Source organism: Heterocephalus glaber, unplaced genomic scaffold, assembly GCF_053883595.1.
Source record: "Heterocephalus glaber isolate CG9 unplaced genomic scaffold, H.glaber_assembly_v1.0 deba00000122, whole genome shotgun sequence".
Taxonomy (NCBI): Eukaryota; Metazoa; Chordata; class Mammalia; order Rodentia; family Bathyergidae; genus Heterocephalus; species Heterocephalus glaber.
The window spans coordinates 71,345,574-71,370,030 of record NW_028258138.1 but is presented as its reverse complement, the minus strand read 5'-3'; the positions used below and the strand labels follow the sequence as shown (position 1 = coordinate 71,370,030).

Below are 24,457 nucleotides of genomic sequence, written 5' to 3'. Positions count from 1 at the left end.
CCTCCAGCAGGAATCAGGCTCCCTGACACACTAGTCCTATGATTCATACTATGGTAGGGGACTCCACGGAAAGAGAAAATGTTGATTGTTTATGAAAAATAAGACTTGAGTTCAGAGCAGAGCTCTTTGTACCCTAATTACTGACTTCTTTATTAGATTCCTTTCTAGGAGGGAAATTGTTGAGGATTTGAGTTTATCTGAGGAAGGCTATGAAGCAGCCAGCTAGTAGTTATTTCCAAAAGAGATCTAAGTCTTATGTGTTTAATCTTGTAGTTAACATTTCCTGACCTATGTCAAATCTCTAAAAATACAAAAAAAATTCTCCTGTGTCATAGTGATATGCTGCTCACTTTTGCTATTGCTTTATGGGGTAGGATTATTACCGAAGAGAAAAGTACAAGGGATGTTCTGCCCAATCAGAGGAGGCTTCTTCATCCTTCAACTCCATGATGAACTTTTATATGAAGTAGCAGAAGAGGATATTGTTCAGGTATTTTCACAGTGTGTGTTCATTCTGTAGAAAGCTAGAGCACCATGGTTCAGGCTGCAGTCCCTGCAGGAGGATTCTGGAACCTTACCTTTCCCACAGGGTGGCTGTATAAATATTGCATCCTTACTGGTAAAGAAGGAGTTAAGAGTGCTTGGTTTTATACTTTAAGTATAGAAGTTCCTGATGTGGGGATATTTTTGTCCTATGGAAACTAGGTAAAAATGTGGGGTCCTGTCCTGAGGATTTCCAAGCTCTGAACATTCTAGCTAAAGCTGTCAGAGCTCCTGCTCATTAGCGAAGGGCAATTTGAGATGCTTTTTGATTGGGCTTTAAACATCATCAGATGAAGAACTGCAGTCTGTTTTATCACCTTCTCAGTGGGTGGGTTGGCAAGCATCTTTTGGTTTGTTAGCGGTTAACTTCACTTCATTTTTTTTTTCTTCTTGTAGGTAGCTCAGATTATCAAGAATGAAATGGAAAGTGCCATAAAACTTTCCGTGAAGCTGAAAGTGAAAGTGAAAATAGGTGCCAGCTGGGGAGAGTTGAAGGACTTTGATGTATAATTGTGCAGCTGACCAGGGTCTCCTGGGAAGAAGCCTGATGCAGATAAAGTCAGCAGGAAAGAAGAGAGACTGCCCTCTCACCTGTTCATGAAGACAAACTCTTTAAGTCCTGATGGATATAGGACAGAAATCTATAGTAAGAGTTTCAAAATGTCTATCAGGATCTGTTCCTTTCAGTGTCAAAAAAGATGTTGGAGGAAGAGGTGGAAGTGAAGTACCAAATTTAATGCTTATATTCACTCTCAAAGAGTACCTGTGAATTTGTATCCATGAATTTCATAATTTATTGTGCCTTTAAACAGGTTCAGAACATATGCTTGACATACGCACTTAGCACTTCAGGTCCTTATCTGTCTGGGTTGAACATGAAGAAAATAGAGCTGCCACCTCAGGGCCATTTCCAGTCTTGTCCAGGAAGCAGGCACTCATGATAGAGCCCCAACAGGAGCCACAGGCAGAGAAGGATTTGGTTTCACATATACCACCAGCGTTAGGAGTGGTGTGTGATCTTTTTCCTTCAATATTAAGACTTCTGAGATAACTTTGGCTACCATAAGGTAGTATGACCTAATATGGATGGAGTCCATTTCCATGAAATGTTTCTTACTCCTTTTTCTTCCCCAGTTCATACAATGGAAATATTTGGAATATTTATATATTAAAAATGAGCTAGACCTTTTCAAGAGGTGTCCTGTTACGTGAGATATTTATTGCAGGTGAACATGATACTGCTAGGTAAGGAAAGCATCCCTTTGTCAGCCCCTTAGTGCCTTTGTCTGCGCTTGTGACAGTAATTTTCATGCTGAAAAGACTGAACTTTGTAATCCCAGTCAGAGGTGTAGAACTGACCTTTTTGCTGTTGAAATAAAATGAATTCATGAGAAACTTTATATCAGTGGTTCAGTTTGTTAAAAATGTGTATTTGGTATTTTTAAAAAATTGTATTTTGTATCAAGAAAGTGTGTTCCATGTTTACTTTTTGCATAGCTTGATCAAAAGTCTGAGCATGTAGGAAATGTTTATTATATTTAATTACCTATAAGAAGAAATAGCAGAAGATCCCTAATATCAGGGAAGCCATGGACTACAGGAGTACGTGGACTATAGGAGGCTTATAGAATCCCAAATAGACTGTTCTGAAAAGATCTTCATCATGACCCAATTATGGCCAAACTGTCAAAAGTACAAAAAAGATAAAGAAATTTTTTTGTTTTTTTGAGGCAGGGTGTCCCTTTGTAGTTCAGGCTGGCCCTGAACTTACTATGTAGCCCAGACTGGCCTCAAACTCAAGGCAATCCTTCTGCCTCAGTCTCCCAAGTGCTGGGATTACAAGCATGTGCCACCACGCCCAGCAGTAAGTTTTAAATCTGCGAGAGAAAAAAAATCTGCAAGAGAAAAGCAGAAGTCGCACTTAAGGACAGCTCCCTTCACTAACAGCAGATTTCTCAGTAAAAAACCTTACAAATCCCCTGGGAGGGAATGGAATATTGTAATGTTTCAAATTCTGAAAGAGAACTGTCAACCAAGATTGCTATACCCAGCTGGGCTACTCTTCAGAAATGAAGGATAAATGAAAGACCTTCCAAGATAAGAAAATCTGAGGAAATTCGTGACCACTAGATGAGTCTCACAAAAGATGCTTCAGGAAATTCTATTTAAAGATGAACTAATATAAGTGCTTTTCAAATTATTCAATATGATTGAAAGGGTGGGAACTCTTCCAAACTGATTCTATGAGGACAGCATTACCTTGTTACCAAAACCTGTCAAGGATACAACAACAAAAAAGAAAACTATAGGCCAATATCCCTGATAAACATAGATGCAAAAACCCTCAACAAAACACTAACAAATTTACTTCAACAGCACATCAAAAATATTATACACCATGATCAAATTAGTTTCATCCCAAGGATGCCAGGATGGTTTGCCATATGCAAATGTGATATATCACATAAATAGAATGCTGGATAAAAATCATATGATTATCTCAATAGATGCAGAAAAAGCTCTTGAAAAAATCTGACATTCCTTCAATGATACAAGCCCTGAACAAATTGTATAGAAAGATCAAACCTGAAGATAATAAAGGCTATGACAAATCCACAGCCAACAATACTGAATGTGGAAAAACTGAAAGCATTTTATGTAAAATTGGGAATGAGACTAGGGTTCCACTTACCAGTCTTATCCAATTTGTACTAGAAATTTTAGCTAGAGCAATTAAGCAAAAGAAAGAAGAGACATGCAACTAGAAGGGGAGAAAGTACAATTATCACCATTTGCACATGGTATGATTCTATACATGGAAAAAACTGAAGGCCACAGGAAGATTATTTGAACTGATAAAGTAGCAGTATACAAAATCAACATACAAAAATAAGACTTCTGTACACCAATAATGAATGTGGTAAATCATGAAAGCAATCCCATTCGTAATAGGAACAAGCAAAACAGAAAACAAAACCAAACAAAAAGAACAACAAAATAAATATAAACAAAATCCCTAGGAATAAAATTGACTAAGGAAGTGAAAAACCTACAATGAAATTGATAAAATATTGATGAAAAAGACTGAAGATACTAAAAGGTAGACCTCCCATGTTCATGGATTTGAAGAACTAATATTGTTAAAAAGTCCATACTTCCCAAAGCAATTCAAAGATTCAATTCAATCCTCATCAAAGTATCAATGACATTTTTCACAGAACCAGAAAAAAAATCCCTAAAATTCATATGGAAACATAAAAGACCTCAAATAGCCACAGCAATCTTAAGCAAAAAGAACAAAGCTGGAGACATCACAGTACCTGATCTTAAGACACATTAGAGCCAAAGTAACGAAAAAGCAAAGCACTGGCATAAAAAACAAACATAAAGGCCAGTGAAGCAGAATAGAAAACCCAGAAACAAATCCATTCATCTACAGTCAATTGATGTTTGATAAAAGCTACAAAACATATACTAAAGTCAGACTCTTCAAAAATGGTGCTGGGAAAAAGAAATAGACAAATGTCAAAGACCAAAACTTGACCCCTACTTCTCACCCTGCACCAAACTCTCATTAAAGGTCAGAAGGTCTTAACACAAGATCTGAAACTTTGAAACTACTTGAAGAGAACAAAGGGTGGGCACCCCAAGAACACAGGAAACAAAATGTAAAAATTCACAAATGGGATTGCATCAAATTAAAATTCTTCTACACAACAAAGAAAATAATCAGTAAAGAGACAACTTACAGATGGGTAGAAAATGTTTGCCAGCTATTCACCTGACAGGGTTAATATTCAGAATATATAAAGAACTAAAAAGTTTAATAAACAGTAACTCGATTTAAAAATGGGCAAATGATCCAAATAGACACTTTTAAAAAAGAAGAAATACAACTAGTCTATTAGTACATGAAAAATGTCCAATATCATTAGCCATCTGGAAAATGCAAATCAAAACTATAGTGAGAGACTATCTCACTGCAGTAAAATGGGTATTATGAAAACAACAATAACATATGCTGGTGAGGATGTGGAGAAAAACTGTTATACACTGTTCATGGGCATGTAAATTAATATAGCCACTATGGGAAACAGTATGGAAGTTCCTCAGAAAATTAAAAATAGAACTACCATATGTTCCATCTAATGCACTCCAGGGTATATATCCAAAGGAAACAAAGCCATCATACAAAAAGATTCCTGCAGTGAACATGTTTATTGTGACACTGCACAATAGCTAAGATAGAGAATCAGCCTAGGTGCCCATCAACAGAAGAAACATGCAGAAAATATATCATATATACACAATAGAATATTACTTGCCCATAAAGGCAAATGAAATCCTGTCATTTACAGAAAAATAGATGGAACCTGAGGATATAATATTAAACAAAATAAGCCAGACACAGAAAGACAATATCACATCTCTTGTGGAAACTAAAAAAGTGAAACAAAATAAAAACAAAAATTCTACAATAGTGATTACTAGGGACCGGGAAGGGTGCTGGGAGTGGGGAAGAAGGGGATAAGGATAGAAGAAGGGTGGATGGATATGTTCAATGTACACTGTATGTATGTGTGAAACTATAACGGAATGCCATTAATGTGTACAATTATACATTAAACATACACATTTTCCTAAAACAAAAAGTTGAACAAGAAATGTGCTCCTTTAATTTCCAGGGTTATAATACAAATCAATAATAGAGAACCTGTAATAAAATATTACTCCATCTTTGAGATTTTAACCCCATCTCTTCCATTTTCCCTTCTGCCCCATATCAGGGTAAACTAAGAAGCCTAAATGCTTCCTTCTTTACAACCAGGGCTATTTTTGAACCACAGAAGCCTCTTCCTGCAAACCCTGGAGACCCTCTGACCAGAAGAGAAACCGCTAGCCAATCTCTTTTCCTTGTTCCCTAGAAAGCCTTGTGATATGAATGATATACCTTTTTTATGTTCTTCGAATCTGTGTGGTGTTATCTATCTCAACATCTAAAACCAAATTGTGTAGGGGGCCGTGGTGGTCCAGTCTCTTTCTGCAGCAGGGCCATAACACAACTATTTAGAGAAAAAATTGTCAGAAAATATGAACAAACAAGTTACAGAAAAGGAAATGGAGTAATTAATCATAAACATGTATAATTTCACTAGTAATCAGAAAATTCCAATTAAAATAAATACCATTTTTGTCTTTTATATTGTGAAAAATAAAAAAGATTAAAATTTGAGAAGAGGCAAGGATGAAAAGACACAGTCATTCTTATACCCTGGTGGAAGAAGAGTGAATTTAATTACCAATGTCTATTTAAAAGGTTGAAATGAGCATGCTCTTCGATTCAGCAATTCCACTTCACATTTTCCTTAGAGAAATGGTTGCACATTTGGAAAATGAATGTACAAATATTCAATGCAGTCTATGTATATCAAAAGATTGGAAAATATTTACTAGTAGAGGAAACTATTAGCACAAGAATGGTAACAAAATTATGGTTTATTGACACTAAAGAATATAGTGAATTAAAATAATCACAAGTACTTTCCTGGGCAGATAATCTAAGACATAGTAGGTACATGCAACATAGTTGGTTGCAACACAGAAAAATGTTTGAAAAGCACAGCAAACTAATAACTAATAACTTTAGATAGAAGTAAGAGATGACCAAGAGAAATATTTGCTTTATCTCATCTAAATTTATTATTTGGCTCTTGCAAATATGCATTCATGGATTATTTGTTTATTGAAAACATATTTTTAAAAAGTTAATGGCTAGATTCCCGAACCAGTTCACAGAACCATCCTTTGAGCTGTCCATTTGCTAAGACAGAAGACAATGTCACTGAAATGCAAATAATACAATGTTGTAAATATTACTTTATTTCTAAATAATTTCAAAACTAAAAAGTTTTAAGAATAGTGCAAAGAATCCCAGTTCAGTGAAAGTAGTTTCTTAAATTGCTCCAATTGTGTCATTTATAGCAAAAGTCCAGTCCAAGATCATAGTTGCACACAGTTCTCATATATCTTGCCTCCTTAAATGTGGAACACCCATCTTTTCTTGACTTTTAGGACACTGAAAAGTTTTAATACAAATTTTATAGCATGTCACTCAATTTAGTTTTCTCCAATATTTCCTCTAGATTAGGCCCAGATTATATTTTGGTAGGAATATCACAGAGGTGATGCTATGTTCTTACAAGCAGCACGTGATGTTGATTTGTTCGATATTGGCCGAGGGACTTTGATCATTTGATTAAGAGAGTGTCTGCCAGGTTCCACTAGTGTAAAAGTACATTTTCTTTTATGATTGACAAATTTTGGGGGGAAGATACTTTGGGACTATGCAAATCATCCCTCATTAGCTTTAGCGTCTAGTATCCAAATTATTATTACCCTGGTTACCAAATGGTAATTTTAAAATTCCACTCTATTGTAAGGAATAGCTTTCTTTTCTTATTTGTACCAGCATGGGCTTATTTTCAATACTCGAATTATTCCTGATTTGGCCTAGGTAGGTAGGCTCTTTAAAGCTGGCTCATGTATCTTTCTGACATGTACCCATGTTTCTTTGAATATTTTATTTTCTGGCACAAGGGTATGTTTTAGTGTTCAGCCATTTCTTCAAGAAGCTCTGGCTTGCTTAGCAGGGAAAGATACTTGGAAATAGAAATCCAGGTAACTAGTGCTAATTGCTTCTGGGGAGGAGGGATTGCTCCTTGTCTTCTCAGTGTTCAGAATTAGGAAATATGCACATATATGCAACACACACCTTTATATCACGTATATGTATGTAAACTATGTAGATCAATCTATCTATCATTTTCACTGATAGCCCCATTTAGATCCAACACTACAAGATTTATTTTAGCTTTCCCCTTTTAAAAGTTTTATTACTTTAATTTTACACACACATATATATAATTTTATGTATAAATATATATTTGTGAGGTATAATGTGATGTTTACATACATGTATACATCACACAATGATTAAATTAGGCTAGTTAACATAGTCATCACAACTGTTTATCATTTATGAACATTTTAAAATCCTCTCTTTTAGCTATTTTGAAAAGTAAGCATGAATTTTAGTCACCTGTGCAATAGGACAGCAACTTTTTTTTTTTTTTTTTTTGGTTTTTTGAGGCAGGGTCTCCCTTTGTACTTCAGGCTGGCCCTAAACTCACTATGTAGCCCAGGCTGGCCTCAAACTCGCAGTGATCCTCCTGCCTCAGCCTCCTGAGTGCTGGGATTACAGGTGTGCACCACCACGCTCAGCAGGACAGCAGGACTTTTGAGTTCTAGCTTTCCCTTTTAAGTGCACTTTTTTCTCCATCAGTGAGGAAACCAGCTCCCCTGTCGTAATTTTGCTCAAGTGCTCAATCCCTTGCATGTAGCCACTTGCCTGATCCCACCATGTTGCCTTCCCTGCTCCAATGTAGACCTCGGACTCCATTACTGACCACCTATTTGCTGACCCTGCCACCTCACTCCAACTCTGTCCTTCTGAGGGCTGTCCCTCTCATCCTGCCCCAGTGCTGATTAGTCATTTTATGGAGTTCCCATAACCAACCTATTCAGGCGTGGTTGACTTCTTTTTAAACCAAAAAAGTATTTTATGAAAATAAAACCTGCTGATGGTTAATCTGATGATGTAGTAAAAAACATGACCCAAAAACTTAAAGTAAGATATATCTTCAACTGCAGGCTTCATGTTCTCAAGATAGAAGTCTTTAAGAAAATTGATCTTCATGTGTTGCAGTATGGAATACGGAATAAATGTAGCTGAGATTTCTTTCATGAGTTATGGTTTCTAATAATCAACACTTCAGCCTTGGAGCCAGCCTTAATGATTATCAACAATCCCCCAGGCCATCACATTAAACTTTCTTAGGTATAATATTTTGTCTGTATGTGTAAAAACTCAAACTAAACAATGAGTTCTGGGTTTTAAAAGACCTGTTTATAGGGCTGGGGATTTTGCTCAGTGGTTCTGCCACCTGTCTTGTAAGTGCAAGGTCCTGAGTTCGATTTCAGGTACCAAACAAACAAAAAACAAAACAAAACAAAACAAATCTGTCTATAGGTCTTTGTCCACAAATTGAACAAACACACACATAAATACTACTGTGGTTGATTTTTTTAACTGAATGAATGGATAGAAAGGAAGTGAGAAGAACGAGAAGGAAGAAGCAGGGAGTAAAAGAAGGGAGGGAAGAAGAAAGGAAAGAAAGAAGGGAAGAAGAAAGAAGTTGGGAGGAGAAAGGGAAAGGAGAGAGGAAAGGAGGAAGTGAGGTCAGTATTTTAAATACTGAATGCAGGTTTGTGAAGCTTGACTGATCATAATTGAAAGATAAGATGAATTTATCCTTTTGATACAATTCTGAAAGGAAGACTGGTGCCTGTATTTTAAAGGATCTCTCTTTATATTGATGCTTCTAATAAAAAAAATTGACTAGGATTGGTTACTTTTCAATTTTTATTTGGAAAGTAGAAGAAAATTATAATGGTGGGAAAAATTTCCTAAGATATTTAGCATTTGGAAGAATAAGGTGTTGGTTAAGGATACAGTGTAAATATAAGTAAAACACTTGAAGAGGAATTAAATTAATTATAGTCTTGAAAGCCTAAGGAGCAAAACACACTAGACTGCTGGGCCTTTTCATGACCAGTAGGTGGCAGCATAAGACAATAAGAGTTTAATTTTTCTGCATGGAGAAATGAGGCAGCAAAGGTCAGTACTGTATAATGTGTTTAAATTCTTACTCCACCTCAGTTTCCTATGCTGGACTATTACCAAAGGTGGAACTCAGCCAAAATTATCTTTAAAGTCTTCCAATAAAATGTTACACATCTCACCAATTTAACAGAAAAACTGAGTGGCTATTTCTAGCATTTTAGGTTAAGCTCTAGTAAAACAAGTTAGTTTGGGGAACTTTGGTTGAGTTTTTGTTCCTTGTTTTTAGCTCAAATATATGTTATCCCACCTTATTCTCACCTTTAAAAACATTTACACATTGCAAAACTGTACTACATACTGTTTGCAAATAAGGATCTCACCTCCACCCATACTTAATCACGGCAAAAATCATTAGTAATGCATGACATCATGACATGAGAGACCATCTATGTACAAACATATACAATTTTATTGATATCTCTACATACTACAAGAATTTTAAGTATAGTCACAATTGCTGAGTGCAACAGAAAAATAGTAATTTTTCATTTTCTGAAAAGATGCAAAAATTCTGAAGATGAAAGAAAGATACATCAATGATGTTATCTGTTTCTTATTTCCTAGAATAAAACATCACATAATTAAGTACTAAAAATTATAGGTTATTAAGAGATTTTGATCCTGTGTACAATTGTCCAAAACTACCACTTTATTTACTTTCTGGCTTTGCAGTTGAAAAGGGTGGGCCAAAACTAGAGGGAAAGTACGAGAAGAGATTACTCTGGATCTTTTGTCACTGTGTGTTTCTGCCTTTGCTAGGCCAACTCTCCCTTTGTGATGGTATTAGCACTCTTTCAGCACACTGGAGGTTGGACAGTAAATTCTAAGCATTTTTCCCTTTAAATACATATCCAATAATGAAGAAAATTGAATCTAAGTGGCCCTGGGAGCTTTTGATTCAAACCACAATAAAAAAGGAACCTGGTACCCACGTCTCTTCCAAAAGAATTACTATTAAAGTTAGACCTAATTTAGTAAATGATGATTTTGAAAATTCTCACTGTCCAAATATTGAGAATTAGTTTTCCACTTAGCTTTCTATGCTGTTGAATTTACTGTGAGATGTATTTCCAGTATCTTGAAATGTCACATCCAAAAGACAATAAAAAATTTATAAGTTGGAGTTGGAATAATTAATGGGTAATTCACATATGAGAACATTGCAGAGTTATTGGGAATTAAAACGGTGCTTACTGGTGAGAAATTCACTCGGACTTTTGTTCTGTGAGAGACATAGAATAAGTACAAATACAGTCAATACTGTTCTTACATCTTGCCTTCCCTGAGCCCAACACACCAGCCAAAGTAGACAAGTATGTCTGCATTAATTGGCCACAAAGAAGTGGTTAGCAACTTTCGTTGGACATTGGAACCACCTTGGAGGCTTTCAAAAAGACTGAAGTCTGCTTTCCATTCCAAGGAATCTTGATATAATTGGGAGTTTTAAAATCTCAAGTGATGTACAGTCAAGGCTGAGAATCACACCTCAAGATAAATACACAATTAAAGGTATCTATCTGTGCTTCCAATCATGTCCCTCCCACCTTAATACTCTTGTACACTGGCACTTCCTCCCCTTTCCCAAATCAGACTGTATCTGTTCTGCATTACTTCTGTTCAGGGATATGTGGTCTGCAAGTACACATACCAAACATTTTATCTGACAACTGTGCTCTCCTTGGAATAGTGCATATTAGAGATAATGCTCAACTTATGTTCACAAAAAATATTTCTAGTACTTGGAGCAGTGTACACATGAAATAGTGCCCAGCCAAAATGGGGTTGGATGGTGAAAACAGGTGAAGGTTACCACATTTCCACTGATGTAGTGAGCAAGTCTTGATATGCTGTGCCCATTTGCTTTGGCATTGTCTTTTCTAAACCAATGTGGTCAGATTACAGTGTTCTTTTTCCCCATGTGGGCCCAGGTTGTTCCAATGTTATTAAGCTAAGGACAGGATTTTTATTTATTTTTCCAAACCTCCTTAATTTCCCCATCTGTGCAAACATTTTATAGCCCTGTACCACAAGTTTCTACCCTAATCTTCCTCAGTCAATCTTGGGCCTAATCTTATTCCTTTTTTCTCTCAACGTCATGTAGATAATGGATAATAGTACCTTTAAAACTGTATATAGAGTCATATAAACATGGAACTTTTCCCTTAAAAACCCTTAAAAACTTTGAAAGTCCTAGATTTTGATTTATTGAGAATCAATTCCAAAAGATTTAAAAAATTGTCTTTATGAATGAAATACCGTAATACATCTCACTCATCTCTGTCCCTCTAAAATCACAGTCAGATAATGACCCTGGTTGTGATTGAGACAGTAAATGTGGGCCTCAACGAAGTATAGGAAGAAAAGTCAGTAGTACTGCTTTTGTAGGGGATTAACATAAATGATAACTCAATCATTCTCCCTCCAAACCCCTAGATAAATGGAAGATTTCACATTTCTCACATTATTATTAGAACAAATAAACAAATAGATTCTCATTGATGAATAGAATGGAAAGGCCATTTTCCACTGGAACACTAAAAAGGGCTTATCTATGAAAGGAGCCATAGGGAAGTAAAGTCAACTTGTCAAGACTGTAGTTTGTAAGCCTTATCTTCTGATGCTACCTTAGCAGATATAATTTTTATGGCAACCAAGGCTCGGTTCATCACCTGCATCATTGTCAATGTTAGGAGATTTTAAAAATATGTTCCAAGATGGTGAAAATAAGAGACGATGCAAAAGATTACACAGATCAGCAGTACTCATTTTCCCAAGATGATGATGATAAAAATAGTAGTGGTGGTGATCTTGTGTTTGTGTGTGTGTGTGTGTGTGTGTGTGGTAAGGTTAGTGCAATAGAACAGAAATGTTCAAAGAGAAAAATCACATCCACATTAGATTCTTGTTATTGCTGACTCTTTGAATTATAAAAATAATTTTGATACAGTAAAACCTCATTAATTTGGATTCCACTTATCAGGAATTTGTGGGACGAAGTTACCCTTACATTAAGAAAGGGCTTAAGGGCTTATGAAAACAATTTTGTAAGCACATTTAAATCACTTAGATGAACCTGTTCTTTTCAAGCATTTCAAAAGCACCTGTTTACTTCCAAATGATATGCTAACCATAAACTTTTGATCTATGCATTGACGCCAGAGATTTAAGCACTTCTCTTGCAAAAGAGTGTAATATCCTTTTGGTATTTTCTCTGTGTGCTTTAAAATGTTAAATAATAATTTTTCCCTCATTGGTTCATAAACGCTTTCTCCAAAATTGTATTTTATTGCATATGAATCACACATGTAATTTTGGGTGCAATAATTTATCTTGCTAACAGTATGCATTTATGTGAAGTTTTACTCGGGACATATATTACATATTTCACAATCTGTCTCTTTAAAAGATGAATAGTGATTCTCAATTGAGAACAATTTGGGAATGGCAGGAGACATTTTTGATTGTCATTGCTGGGGGTTTCTACTGGCATCTAGTGGATAGAGGCCAAGGATCTTACTAACATCCTGCAATACCGAGGTCAGTCTCCCACAACAGAAAATTTTGTGCTAATAGGGCAACTATTGAGAAACCCTGATATAGAACAAGTTAAATCACTTTGTTTGGCAGAGCTTGAGATAGAACCCAGGGCCTTGTGCATCGTTTGCAAATGCTCTACTACTGAGCTATTCTCTCAGCCCAGAACAAGTTAAATCTTATTGGGCTTCCAGGTATTTATTGAATTTAATGCTACTTTGAGCTGAATTTCATTATTCCTAAAATAAAAGTTTTCACTCTTCTAGGTTATTATTTATTTATTTATTTGGTACCGGGGATCGAACTTGGAACCTTGCGCTTGCGAGGCAGGAGCCGGAACCACTGAGCTAAATCACCGGCCTCTAGGTTATTTTTTAAATGTAGAAATCACACAGTGTTCATTCAGAAAAATTAGAAGACTGGGTCCTTGAGACTGATGGTAGAAAGAGTGCATTGCAATTTGGTTGTCAATGTTTTCCAGATCTGGCTTCAACTTTATGTAATATTTTCACTATATAATTTCATCATATTTGTATTTCCAATCCAGATTCTGAGAGATTTGTGAAGAGGTTTTTTTTTTTTTTTTTTTTTTTTTAAGAAGCCAGGTGAATTCAAGAGCTCTGCAAAATGTTGTCCTACTATATATTTTCTGACTGTTTCAATCATCTTTTCTGTTTTCAATATTACTAAGAACATTTTAAAGGAAGCACCACTTTGAACAAAAAAATCTCAAAAACCAAAAATTTTGGCAATGAAAATAACCTGGACTCCACAAAAATGGTGAATTCTTAAGAAACTCAAATGTAAATCCAGTAAGACCTTGATTCATCAAAATTCAGTAAGTCAAACCTATAACATTAAAAAAGATTCTTTTTGAAGGAGCAGCATATTATAAGATGGGCCCTAGAATACATATGTTTTCCTCTGAGTTTTGACTTCCAGAATCATGTTAAGTAGTGCTAGTAGTTGTCTTTATTTTATTCAATCTCTAGTACTTTTCTGTTATGATGGATAACTTTTATCTTACTGGGGATGCTCTACATTTGAGAATTTTTTTTTTTTTTTTTGGTACTGGGGATCGAACTCGGGTCCTTGCACTTGTGAGGCAGGCAGCAGAACTACTGAGCTAAATCCCCAGCCCCTACATTGGAGAATTTTAAGGAATATGTATTTGGTATTTATTGATATAATTTTGTAGCTTATATTAGTTGATTTGATTAATGACAAAATTATTGATTTTGTGTCATTAAACTCTATGTACTTCTGTTGTTCATGATGAGTAAAGCCAAGATAGCAAAACCACATATATGAATATTTTCTATTAATAACTACTGAACTCAAAAGTATTTTCTAATGAAAGCCCTTTTTAATCAGAAATGTAATAAATCAGAATTCATTTCCCAATACATTAACTGAGGTTTTACTGAATCATGCTAAAGAGAATGACCAGTTTGGTCTGTGAATGTCAGCCTGCAAAAGCACCTTGGGACTGTAGACCCTACTGGGTTTGAACAGTAATATACTGTGTAACTGACAGACATGGATACAAATGGAGCTTTAACATATATCACTTTAGAAGCTGAAACTGGGATGCATGAAATTTCACTCTTTGTGAAATTAGTGCTCAAAGCTATCTGCCTTGTTCCAGTAGTCTAGTTCCCCAAATCTATAGCCAATTCCCTTGCTGAGTAAACACCAGGTTGAAAAAAAATGCTTTAAGGGGACACAACCCTGTATGGTTTAATGACTAAAAATAGCAACCCATTCTGAAGGTGAGAGAAATGGCAATAATTGTGTTGGGAATAATTTACAGTACTGGCAATACTTGATTAAGACTGAGAACTGTGAATGGTGTAAAATACAATGGAGAGAGAAAAACATTAATTCTTCTTGTAAGAATTCAATAATGTTCTAAGTACAATGAAGGTTACAGATGAGAAGAAAACTCTGGGTTTTTGTTTTGTTTGCTTTGTTTTTCAGTGGGGTATGGCAAATGTATTTGAGATGCATTGATATCTTCTAATGCAGATTTTTTAAACTGTTGAGTGTGGCTCGATTTATAAAAATAGTTTACCATAAATCTTTTTCTTCTGTCGCACATGCTTTTCTTCTTTTCCTCTTAAGCTGTTAATTTATCATGCAAAGATTTTTTCATTAAGTGCATTAATGCTTTTGTTTGTGCAGGAATTTCAAATCAAAAGGACTCCCCATAGTTTCTAAATTTAAATCTTTAGCAAATCACATGCCAAGATGATAGCTCCATTCCACATGGGAAAAGGTATATTCAGCCATTACCTTGGATTTTAACCAGGGTTCCAGCCTTTGGGTTGTACATTGTCTTTAATAAGTCTCCTTTACAATAACTTCAGTGGACTGTAATGGAACATTTTGTAGAAGAAACTGGCTTCTAGTAGTTGAATAGTGATGCTGGGAATAAATTTGGTCTCCCTGAATAATGATTTCTCAAAGCAGTCACAGCTTCCTTAGAAGTTTAGAATTGGTACCATTTCTTATCCTTATATTTCAGCATTAACTGTAAAGAAAAAAATAGTCACCATAAAATGCTAAAAAAATCTTTAAAAGTGCTAGTCAAAGCAAGCCCATATTGAGATAATAATTTTTAATGAAATTTCAAAACATAATAAAACAGGCTGTCTTATTTTATAAAGTACATATGAGAAAGGTTTTAAAAAATAAGCACTCAATCAAACTATAAAGACTTTTTATAGAGATTTTTTTAATGACTAAGACAAAATGGAGAATGTGGAACCCAGACCCTACTGCCCTTGTTGGAGGGCACACATATTCCACCTACACACCTTGTGTGTAGCAGATACATCAAACAAACCTGCAGATCCAAAGGATAGTTATTTCCTAAAGTAAAAAATATTCATACATTATGGTTAAAAATTATCTCCCCAAACCAGGGAGATTTATAATACTTATAAGACATTCAGGTTACCCTAGCTGTCAAGCATTATATTCATATGGCATCTCTGTTTAAGATTTGTTGTGCAGGACCTATGACTGACTGAAGAGGCCCATATTCACTTAGGTGGTTTACCTCATGTGCGTGTTTGGAAAACGCTTCTGCACTGGTCATCATGCCTGCGGTCTTCTCTTCCAGCTCTCCCAACCTCTGCCCTCTCTCATCCAGCGCAATCCGGGCTCGGGTCAGCTCCCCCATCACCCCTCCAGCAGCACCTTTCATTCCTTCTATACTGCCTGGTCCAGGGATGTGTTGTGCAAGGCTGCGGGATGCTTTTCCTGCTGTGGCTTCTCCAACTAGGAATTCAAGCCATAGCAATGTAAAACATTTTGTCAAAATAATTCAAATAGTCAAGACTGTCACCAAAACAAAATACTTATATTAAATTCTACTGTCATAATTCTCATTAGAAAAGTGACATATTTGGTCTTGTCATATGTATGTGTTGAAGATGTTAGCACTTAGCCAAGAAAAATCCTTAGAAAGAGACTCAAAGAAATACTATTACTACACGGCTTTGGGTATTTGGGTGGGGTGGTTTCCATACAAATAAGGTAACTGCATTTCTTGACATGGTTGAACTGGCATTCACAAGACATAAGCCCTCATGTTTTACCCATTTTAGGATCTGATATTTTGCTTAAATTTCTTGCCAAAGTTTTTATTCCAAACTTTTATGTTCATTTTGATTTATCAGACTTTGTAAGCCTCAGATGTTCTCTTTCTTTCTGTAAATCCTACAGCATGGGGGAATAGGAATACAGTATATAAATAATGGACATTAATACATTAATACATTGAGATTTTGTGACTTCTTAAAAGACTAAAATTTTCCCAATGACCTTCAAAGCTAGTTTCAATCATTTTTAAAAAGTTTAAAAAATATTAAAACAGCTATCTTACCAGAAATCTAGTAAATATTTCCAACAAAATAACACTGGGATGGAATCAATTTTTTTTGTTTTTTTGAGACAATGGTTCATGTATAGTGCAGGGTGGTCTTGAATTCACTATGTAGTTCAAGGCTGGCCTTTTATTTACAGCTTCCTGAGTGCTGGGATTGGAGGTGTGTGCCACTATACCTGGCTTAGCTTTCTAAATATAAGAGTCTTATTGAGATATAATTCATACACCATAAAGTTTATCCTTTAAAAAGTGTTCAATTCACTGGTTTTTAGTGTAATCACAAAGTTGTGCAACTATCACCACTTTCTGATTGTAGACTATTTCCATTACACTGAAAAAAAACCCTCATCTTTAGCAGGCACTCTCTATTCTTTCTTTGTCCCAGTCCCAGGACCAATGGCTGGCTTTCAGTCTCTATAGATTTGCCTTTTCTGGACATTCATATAAATGAAATCACATACTATATGGCCTTTGGTGTCTGATCTGATGATTTCTTGTGATGTTTCTGAAGTTCATCCATGTTGTATCATGTATCAGTATTTCTTTTCTTTTTATGGTCAAATAATATTACATTATATCATGGCAGCTAGATCTTTTTGCATATTTAAAAGTTCAAGGGGGCTGGGGATTTAGCTTAGTGGTGCCATGTCTGCCTCACAAGTTCAAGTTCAATCCTCAGTACCGGAAAGAAAAAATTCAAAAGTTCAAGTGGAAGACAGTTTTAATCTGGAAGATCAAATTGTGGTGGCATATTCTGGAAAATATATTGTTATCCTCTCTCTGAAAAATGTTCCCTAGCATCTTCCTTCTACTTTTTGGTTACTGTTCATCAGGGTCTCACTGGTAGATTTTTAGAGTAGTTTATTCTGTGGCACTGATAAACTTTCCATTTTGAATAATCTGTTTCCCAGGAGTGATTATAGACAGACACATAAAAAAATCTCTTTTTCAGACTTTAATAAGTGAATGCCTTCACCTTGCCAGGCAGGTATAATCTACCTACAAATGAGTTAGCTTGCACATTATTTGTTTGGATTATATGTATCATTTTTGTTAAACTCTTTCCTAATATAAAGTGATCAATTTTATTCATGTTTGGTAAGGAGAAATAATTTTCATGGTACAGAAAGCAATATATGTTCAAACCTTAAGACAAGCAAAAAACACCCAGTTTAAAATTTGAGATCACATACTAAATTACAGAGAGAAGAAGAAAGAGAGAGACAGACAAACAGAGAGAGAGGGATGGCGGGAAGGAAGGAAAAGGGAGGGAGGGAAAGAGAAAAAAGAGAGATTGATTTTTATAATCAGGAGTTTACTCACATAGCTCTTCTCTGTCAAATGTTTGTCCACTTCCACCAAAAAGTCCCTTCAGAAATCCTCTATTTTGAGCTTCTGGTGTCTCTATGGGGGTGAACAAATCTCCTAGCATGTCCTGCACAAAATGAAAGGAAAAAAAGCACTGCAACAATTAAGAATAAATTAATAGATAAAAAGGTAACACTGTGGTATATTAGAGCACATCAAGAGAAGACAGTCTGCTTTCCATATCTTTTCCTGGTGATTTTTGCTTTGTTTATAGTTTTCTTTCTAGCATTTCTTTCTCTATCTGTGGTAACTGACATACTAAAACTTTAGTTTTTCTGTTCCTTTTCTCTTCTCTGAAAAGCAGGAGGAAGTAAATATATTCACTTGATTAATTTCTGCTTATGATTAATGACTACTAATTTAGATTTATGAATCTGCTTCAGTTAGTACAGCCTCTTTCCTGCCCTGGTTCCCTTTTCTGAGCCAAGAATGGACTGCCCCAGGAAACAGAAAGCCTTTGGTGGTATGTGTGAGAAAGCTGGACCTATTTTTATATTAAGTATCCATACAATATGGTTCAAGATCATTTAACTGAGTCAAAATAGGCATCTACTGCATGGCAAGATGAATCTTTTCTCAATATTTGGAGAGTTTTGGAATAACTGGGGGAATACCATGTTTCCCCCCAAATAAGACCTACCCAGAAAATAAGCCTTAGCTGGCCATTTCCATGCCTGATGGCCACTATCATGCAGAAGATTGTATCTCACCATTCTCTTGTTTCGTGGCTACTCTGTGGTGGCAGTTAAGGATAGGCTGATTGGTACTGGAATTTTTTTTGGGGGGGGGACTGGAATTTTTAATGTCTAGTTTTTAAAGCTGATTATTTTCCCTGTAGGTCTTATTTTGGGGGAAACATGGTATTTACTTAAAATTCAGATATTCAGGCTACATTCCACAAATACCAAATCAGAAATCTATACAGATGTGCTTTGGATATCTGTATTTTTATCAGATCTTGCTCTACAGGTCTTCAGTATAGGAGGAGGAACTAAGATCAAGAGTTAAGAGAAATTGGTAGGGTCAAAATGAAGAACATATATTGAAAACAGCAAGAAAAGGCATATTTATTGTCTAACCTAATAATAATGTAGCTTTCAGACATCTGTCATTCTTTCTTTGAAAAAACATGTCCAACTAAAAAAAAAACAAATGCATTTGACCTACCTGTAAATTATCACACATTTCTTGGCTGTATGTCAACCGCTGAATTTCAGTAGGAGAGACCAGGTATAATGCCTGTCCTTCATTGGTAAAACAAAATGTCCGTGCTATCCTCATGTCCGTCAGTGGTAAATAATTAACATCCAACATTGGACGAAGACTAGGTAGGCTGAATGAAAAAAAGTAAATCCATATTTTATATTCAAGTTGACAGAAGCATTTCTTCATATAAAAATAGCTTGTTTTGTTTTGTTTCAGTATCGGGGATTGAACCCAGGGTATTTTTTTTTGAGAGTGTCTCACTATGTAGTTCAGGCTGTCCTTGAACTCACTATGTAGCCCAAGCAGGCCTCTAACTCAAGGCAATCCTCCTGCCTCAGCCTTCTGAGTGCTTAGAACTACAAGCGTGTGCCACCATGCCTGGCTGAACCCAGGGTCTTTACACTGAGCTATATCCCAGCCCTTTTTCATTTTTAAATTTTGAGGCAGCATCTGGCTAAGTTGCCCAATTGTGCAGGGTGGGTCGACACTTGTGATCCTCTTGCTTCAGCTTCCCAGAGTACTGGGATTATGGATGTGTGCCACCATGATTCACAGATAGTAAACTTTCAAGCATTATTTTACAGTTCTTATCATTTTCTTGATGAATCCAGTAGTTTAAAAATGGATTTTCAGATAAAATCATACATATGGTACCAAAGAATCACAGGCAAATTTCTTCTATCTTAATCCACACATATACTTAGCAAATGTCCTTGAAGTGTTAAGTGTAGGGGCCAACAATGTCAGGGGGACTTTTTGCATCATTTCACATAGGCTTGAAAATGGCTGTATACTTTGTCCGTTGTCTTTAAAGGCAGAGCTCTTGAGACTGAGGAGGGCATGGAGTGGGTTTTTTTTTTTTTCCCGGTACTGTGGATCGAACTTAAGGCCTTGCGCTTGCAAGGCAGGTGCGGCACCACTGAGCTAAATCCCTGGCACACGGGAGTGGGTTCTTTCACTATGCCTGGAGATGGAATGGATGTGCTCCTCATTCTTTACTCCTTAATTACGTGGGAAATGAAAATTAGCTAGAACTTAGGGCAAAATATAGGTCAGAATGCCCTCTGAGATACTGTTTTTGAGTTAGTTTTACAAACCACTGAAGAAAATCAGTTTCATTGGTTTTAAATCACACCGCTACTACCAAAAGGGGTAAAAGTTGTGATTAAATCTCAAGTTTTGAAACTATTCTACTAATTCTAAGTGTGCACAATGTAATTTTAGATTATCCCAAATCGTAAAACCAAAACCTCAAAAAAGCACTGATTTTTCTTATCAAAATAGTTTGTAGTTAATACTTAGAGCTTGAATTGAGATGTGTTGAAAGCATAAATTATGCTAATTTCAATAAAGAATTATCTGAAATCTGAAAGAGATATTAAAAATGTACCTAACACTTAAGGTTATTAAACCCCTTAAAATATGATCTGAAACAAACTCACTTAAACAGACTTCCATGACAAATTTAGTCATATTAATGGGTGGGACGGGGGACAGTATCTATGTTCTGTCATATAAATAAGCCTAGAAAAGAAGAGTTTTTAAAAGTGTTAACAATTCAGGTAGGAAAAATGAAAGGGGAAGTCAGTTGCAAGGGGCTAGGAAATAATTGGTCTTAAAATTTAAAAAGTTTTTTTTTTTTCATGCAGGGACACTTTTATAGAGAAGTAGAGTCAGGTAAGTAAAGGTGGTTCTCACTGAAAGTGGCTCCTATGTTTGAGAATTAATATATAGATAAGCCTTTTATATCCTTCTCCATTTTCTAATTTGCTTTTCAAGGTCTGGGTACATTAGCACCTGAACAAGCAATCATAAGCTATCTATCAGAAAGCAGGACTTTAGGAGATTGGGCTCAGGACAGTTGTCTGGAAAGATCTTGGGCATATCTCCCTCACGGAAAAATGGAGAAGGCCAGAAACAGGCAGATTTTTTGGATTCAGCTCCTTAAGCCACACAGAAGAGTATATATCATTATTTCTTAGCCATATTTTATATAATACAAAAATTATATCAAAATGATTTATTTGTCAAATATTTTTAAGGATTCTCAGGGATACAAATTTCTGTTATAATGTCAAAGTAATAAGGGTAATGTAAAGCAGCTTTTACAAAGGGCAAAGGAAGAATGAGATATTATTTTACCAAGGACCCCAAATGTTTTAAAAACTCTCATTTGAAAACATTTTTTTCAAGAAATCTCTCATGTAATAAATGTAGATAGTGGCACATATTCATTTAAATAGAAGTTAATTTGGGACAAGGAATACTAAAATTTATATCAAGCTGAAACTCCAATTTGATATAATAGTTTAATATAAAAAGAATTTTGAGAGACCAAATGTGAGCTTACACACTTTTCTCCCTCCAAAATGCAAGCATGTCTAGGAAGAAGTTAAATCATCATTTTCAAATAAGACTGAATAACCTTTACTGGAAATCTATACAAATAGTTTCAGAAATGGAAAATCAGATACAAAGAATCAGAAATATATAAAAGAATGAACATACCATTAACTGATTTTATTTTTTCAAAACCTGCTTCTCACTAACTAGTTCCCCTTGGCTTAAAAATCTGTTTATGTATCCCCAGTTAAAATATATTAAAAATAAAATTGTGTCCAGACCCTAGATTTACCTTTGAACAACTTTCCTGTCTGTCATCTCTCTTTTTACTACAAGATTTTCTGAAAGAATAATGTATGCCAGGGGCACGGGACCAGGTGGTTTTAGGCTTTGTGGGTCAGATAGTCTCTGTTGCAAATACTCAACCCTGCTCTGAAGTGGCTGTGTTCCAAAAGACTTTCTTTATTAACATTCGTATTTCATAGAATTTTCACATATCATGAATTATTCTTCTTTGATTTATTTCAACCATTTAAAAAAGTACAAACAATTCTTGATTTGAAGGCTATACAAAATTAGACAGTGGCCGAGGGTAGATTTGGTTCATGGCTTATTGTTTGCCAACCCTGATCTCTACTCTTGCCCCCTTGAAAATTTGTTTTGATTCCACCATGCTGTTAAGGTTCACTTTCTCAAATATCGTTAATATCCAAATAGTTGTGAGATCTAGTGTTTTTTCTTGTACCCCAATTTTCCAACCTCTCTGCTAGATTTGATCACCTCCTTTGTTTTGATACTTGTTTGTCCTTTTTATTTCATGAGGTCCTTTTCTTATTTTTCTGATAACTTCTCTGTTTCCTTTGCTGGATCCTCTTCTTTTTCCCATTGTATAAATGTGGAGATAGCCCCACATTTCTATCTTCAGCTCAATCTATTTATAATTTCTTTTTGTTCTACCCTTATTTAAAAGGTGTTGGGGATCTAAGGACCTTGCTCATGTTAGGCAAGTGCTCTACCACTGAGCCACATCTCCTGCGTCAATATACTGTCATTTACTAGTATCTCAGTCACTGTCATAACTTTTCCTAATGTATTTACATAGAAGGCTCCCAAAGCTAGATCTTTTATTTACATTTTTTAAAGAGCCCAGACCTTAAATTGTTTGCCAAACTTTTGCTGGATGACTTATATATTAAAAAAATAAGCAATTAATTCAATTAATTAATTCAATTAATTCTCAAATTTATCAGATTTTCCAAATTCTCCTGGCTTTCCTATACGCTAATAGCATTACAGTTATCAAAATTGAAAAAATGTAACCTTCAAGTTCTCTTCTAACCCCAAGATTTAGCAGTCTCAGTTACCCATCACAGTTAATCAGCTTTGCATGTTTCCCTCCATAATTTCTCACCTTGTTCCCTCCTTGTCTTCTATATAGTTATTACAGTATTTAGTTCAAAAGCCAAACCCAAGCTCTTCCTCCTTGTTATTTCCTAGTGCATAGCTAGAGAAGGCTAACTACCTACCTTAACATTCCATTTCTTTTATCTCTTAGCCTGTAATTCAAGGTCCTCAACAATTTACCTCCATATCTCTCCAGGTTACTTCCCTCCCAACATCATTTTATGATACATGTTTAACTATCTTATGATTTTAATCCCTGGGGACTTTTTCAATAGAAAATTCAATTCATAGTTCCTCTGTTGGAATTTGTATTATCTTTATGTTATAATTACTTATGTACCTGTCTCATATCTCCAATTAGTATGCTTAAGGGTTAGGACCATGTTTTACTAATTTTTATATCCTTTATAGGATTACTACAATGGTTAACTGTTTCAATGATTTTGGAAGGAAGATATTAAAAAGAATGACAAGGCTTATACATACTATCCATATATTAACTATTTGCTGAATTCATGAAATATGTAATATTTTTATGTCTCACTAAGAGTAAAATAAAATCCTTCAGTTGATACCTTAGTTTTAAAAAATGTATGATGATGTTTTGTATACTGTTCAGTGCTGGTCTCACTTTCCTAGACTGGCAACTTCAGGAAAGTTATTTTACATGAATTTATTAACATTTGTGAAATAGAAGATGCAAACAATACTTTATTTTTCTATGTCCTAAAGAAGATATAAAGGCCAAATGAAATTCTGTGTATAAAATTCTAACATGAACTATGAAACATAGTAAAAGTGACAGATAACTTCATTTTATTATAATTTAGTCATCTTTTATGATTACCAGATAATTGATAAAGAAGGCAATTACCTCATTATCATGATATGCCCATTAGCACAAAAGCATGCCAAGCAGGCACTGTTACACATGACCACCACATCGGCTTGCAGTATAAAAGATGTCTCAGTGATGTTATGAACGTAAAGGCAAGTCTGAGAAGGCAGTGAGAAGACTTTGGCTTGTTTTTCTGAGCAGATTATTGTATACTGATGATCTCCTACTTCTTGGGATGAAGATGAGGAATTCAAGACCAATTTCCTTCTCCAAGATTTTTCATTTTCATCTGTATTGTTTGGATCCCTCCAAACTTCATATGGTGGTTGCATTAATCCACCAGTTCGGTCCATACAAGAAAATGTTAGCACAGCTCCTTTCAATGACAGGAATGTACCTATAAAAATAATTTTATATTACTGGCACATAAAATTCTTTCTAAAACAAGTGTTATTCATCAATAGGCAATACATGTTTTACCTTATAATTTATATATATAGCACCATACCATTGCACTAATATGCACAAATCAGTGGTTTCATTGTAATAACTTTTAATCAAAGCATCAGGTCTAAAAGGAGCC

At 35.3% G+C, this 24,457-nt stretch overlaps 2 protein-coding genes across 26 annotated transcripts in view; one reads left to right on the top strand and one right to left on the bottom strand.

Annotated features, from left to right (window-relative positions):
* Polq (DNA polymerase theta) overlaps positions 1–1,943 on the top strand; it is a 158,658-nt gene extending 156,715 nt beyond the window's left edge. For all 4 annotated transcript variants that reach the window (XM_087209112.1, XM_087209115.1, XM_087209108.1 and 1 more), the window contains 2 exons: positions 375–490; positions 940–1,943. In XM_087209112.1, the coding sequence (XP_087065238.1) occupies positions 375–490; positions 940–1,053 (230 nt within the window). In that variant the 3' untranslated portion in view covers positions 1,054–1,943. The remainder of the gene's footprint in view (positions 1–374; positions 491–939) is intronic.
* Positions 1,944–9,677: 7,734 nt separating this feature from the next.
* Positions 9,678–24,457, bottom strand: part of Stxbp5l (syntaxin binding protein 5L) — a 588,968-nt gene continuing 574,188 nt past the window's right edge. For all 22 annotated transcript variants that reach the window (XM_087209125.1, XM_087209139.1, XM_087209148.1 and 19 more), the window contains 5 exons: positions 23,911–24,271; positions 19,251–19,416; positions 18,039–18,150; positions 15,885–16,105; positions 9,678–15,353 (listed from right to left, as the gene is read on the bottom strand). In XM_087209125.1, the coding sequence (XP_087065251.1) occupies positions 15,312–15,353; positions 15,885–16,105; positions 18,039–18,150; positions 19,251–19,416; positions 23,911–24,271 (902 nt within the window). In that variant the 3' untranslated portion in view covers positions 9,678–15,311. The remainder of the gene's footprint in view (positions 15,354–15,884; positions 16,106–18,038; positions 18,151–19,250; positions 19,417–23,910; positions 24,272–24,457) is intronic.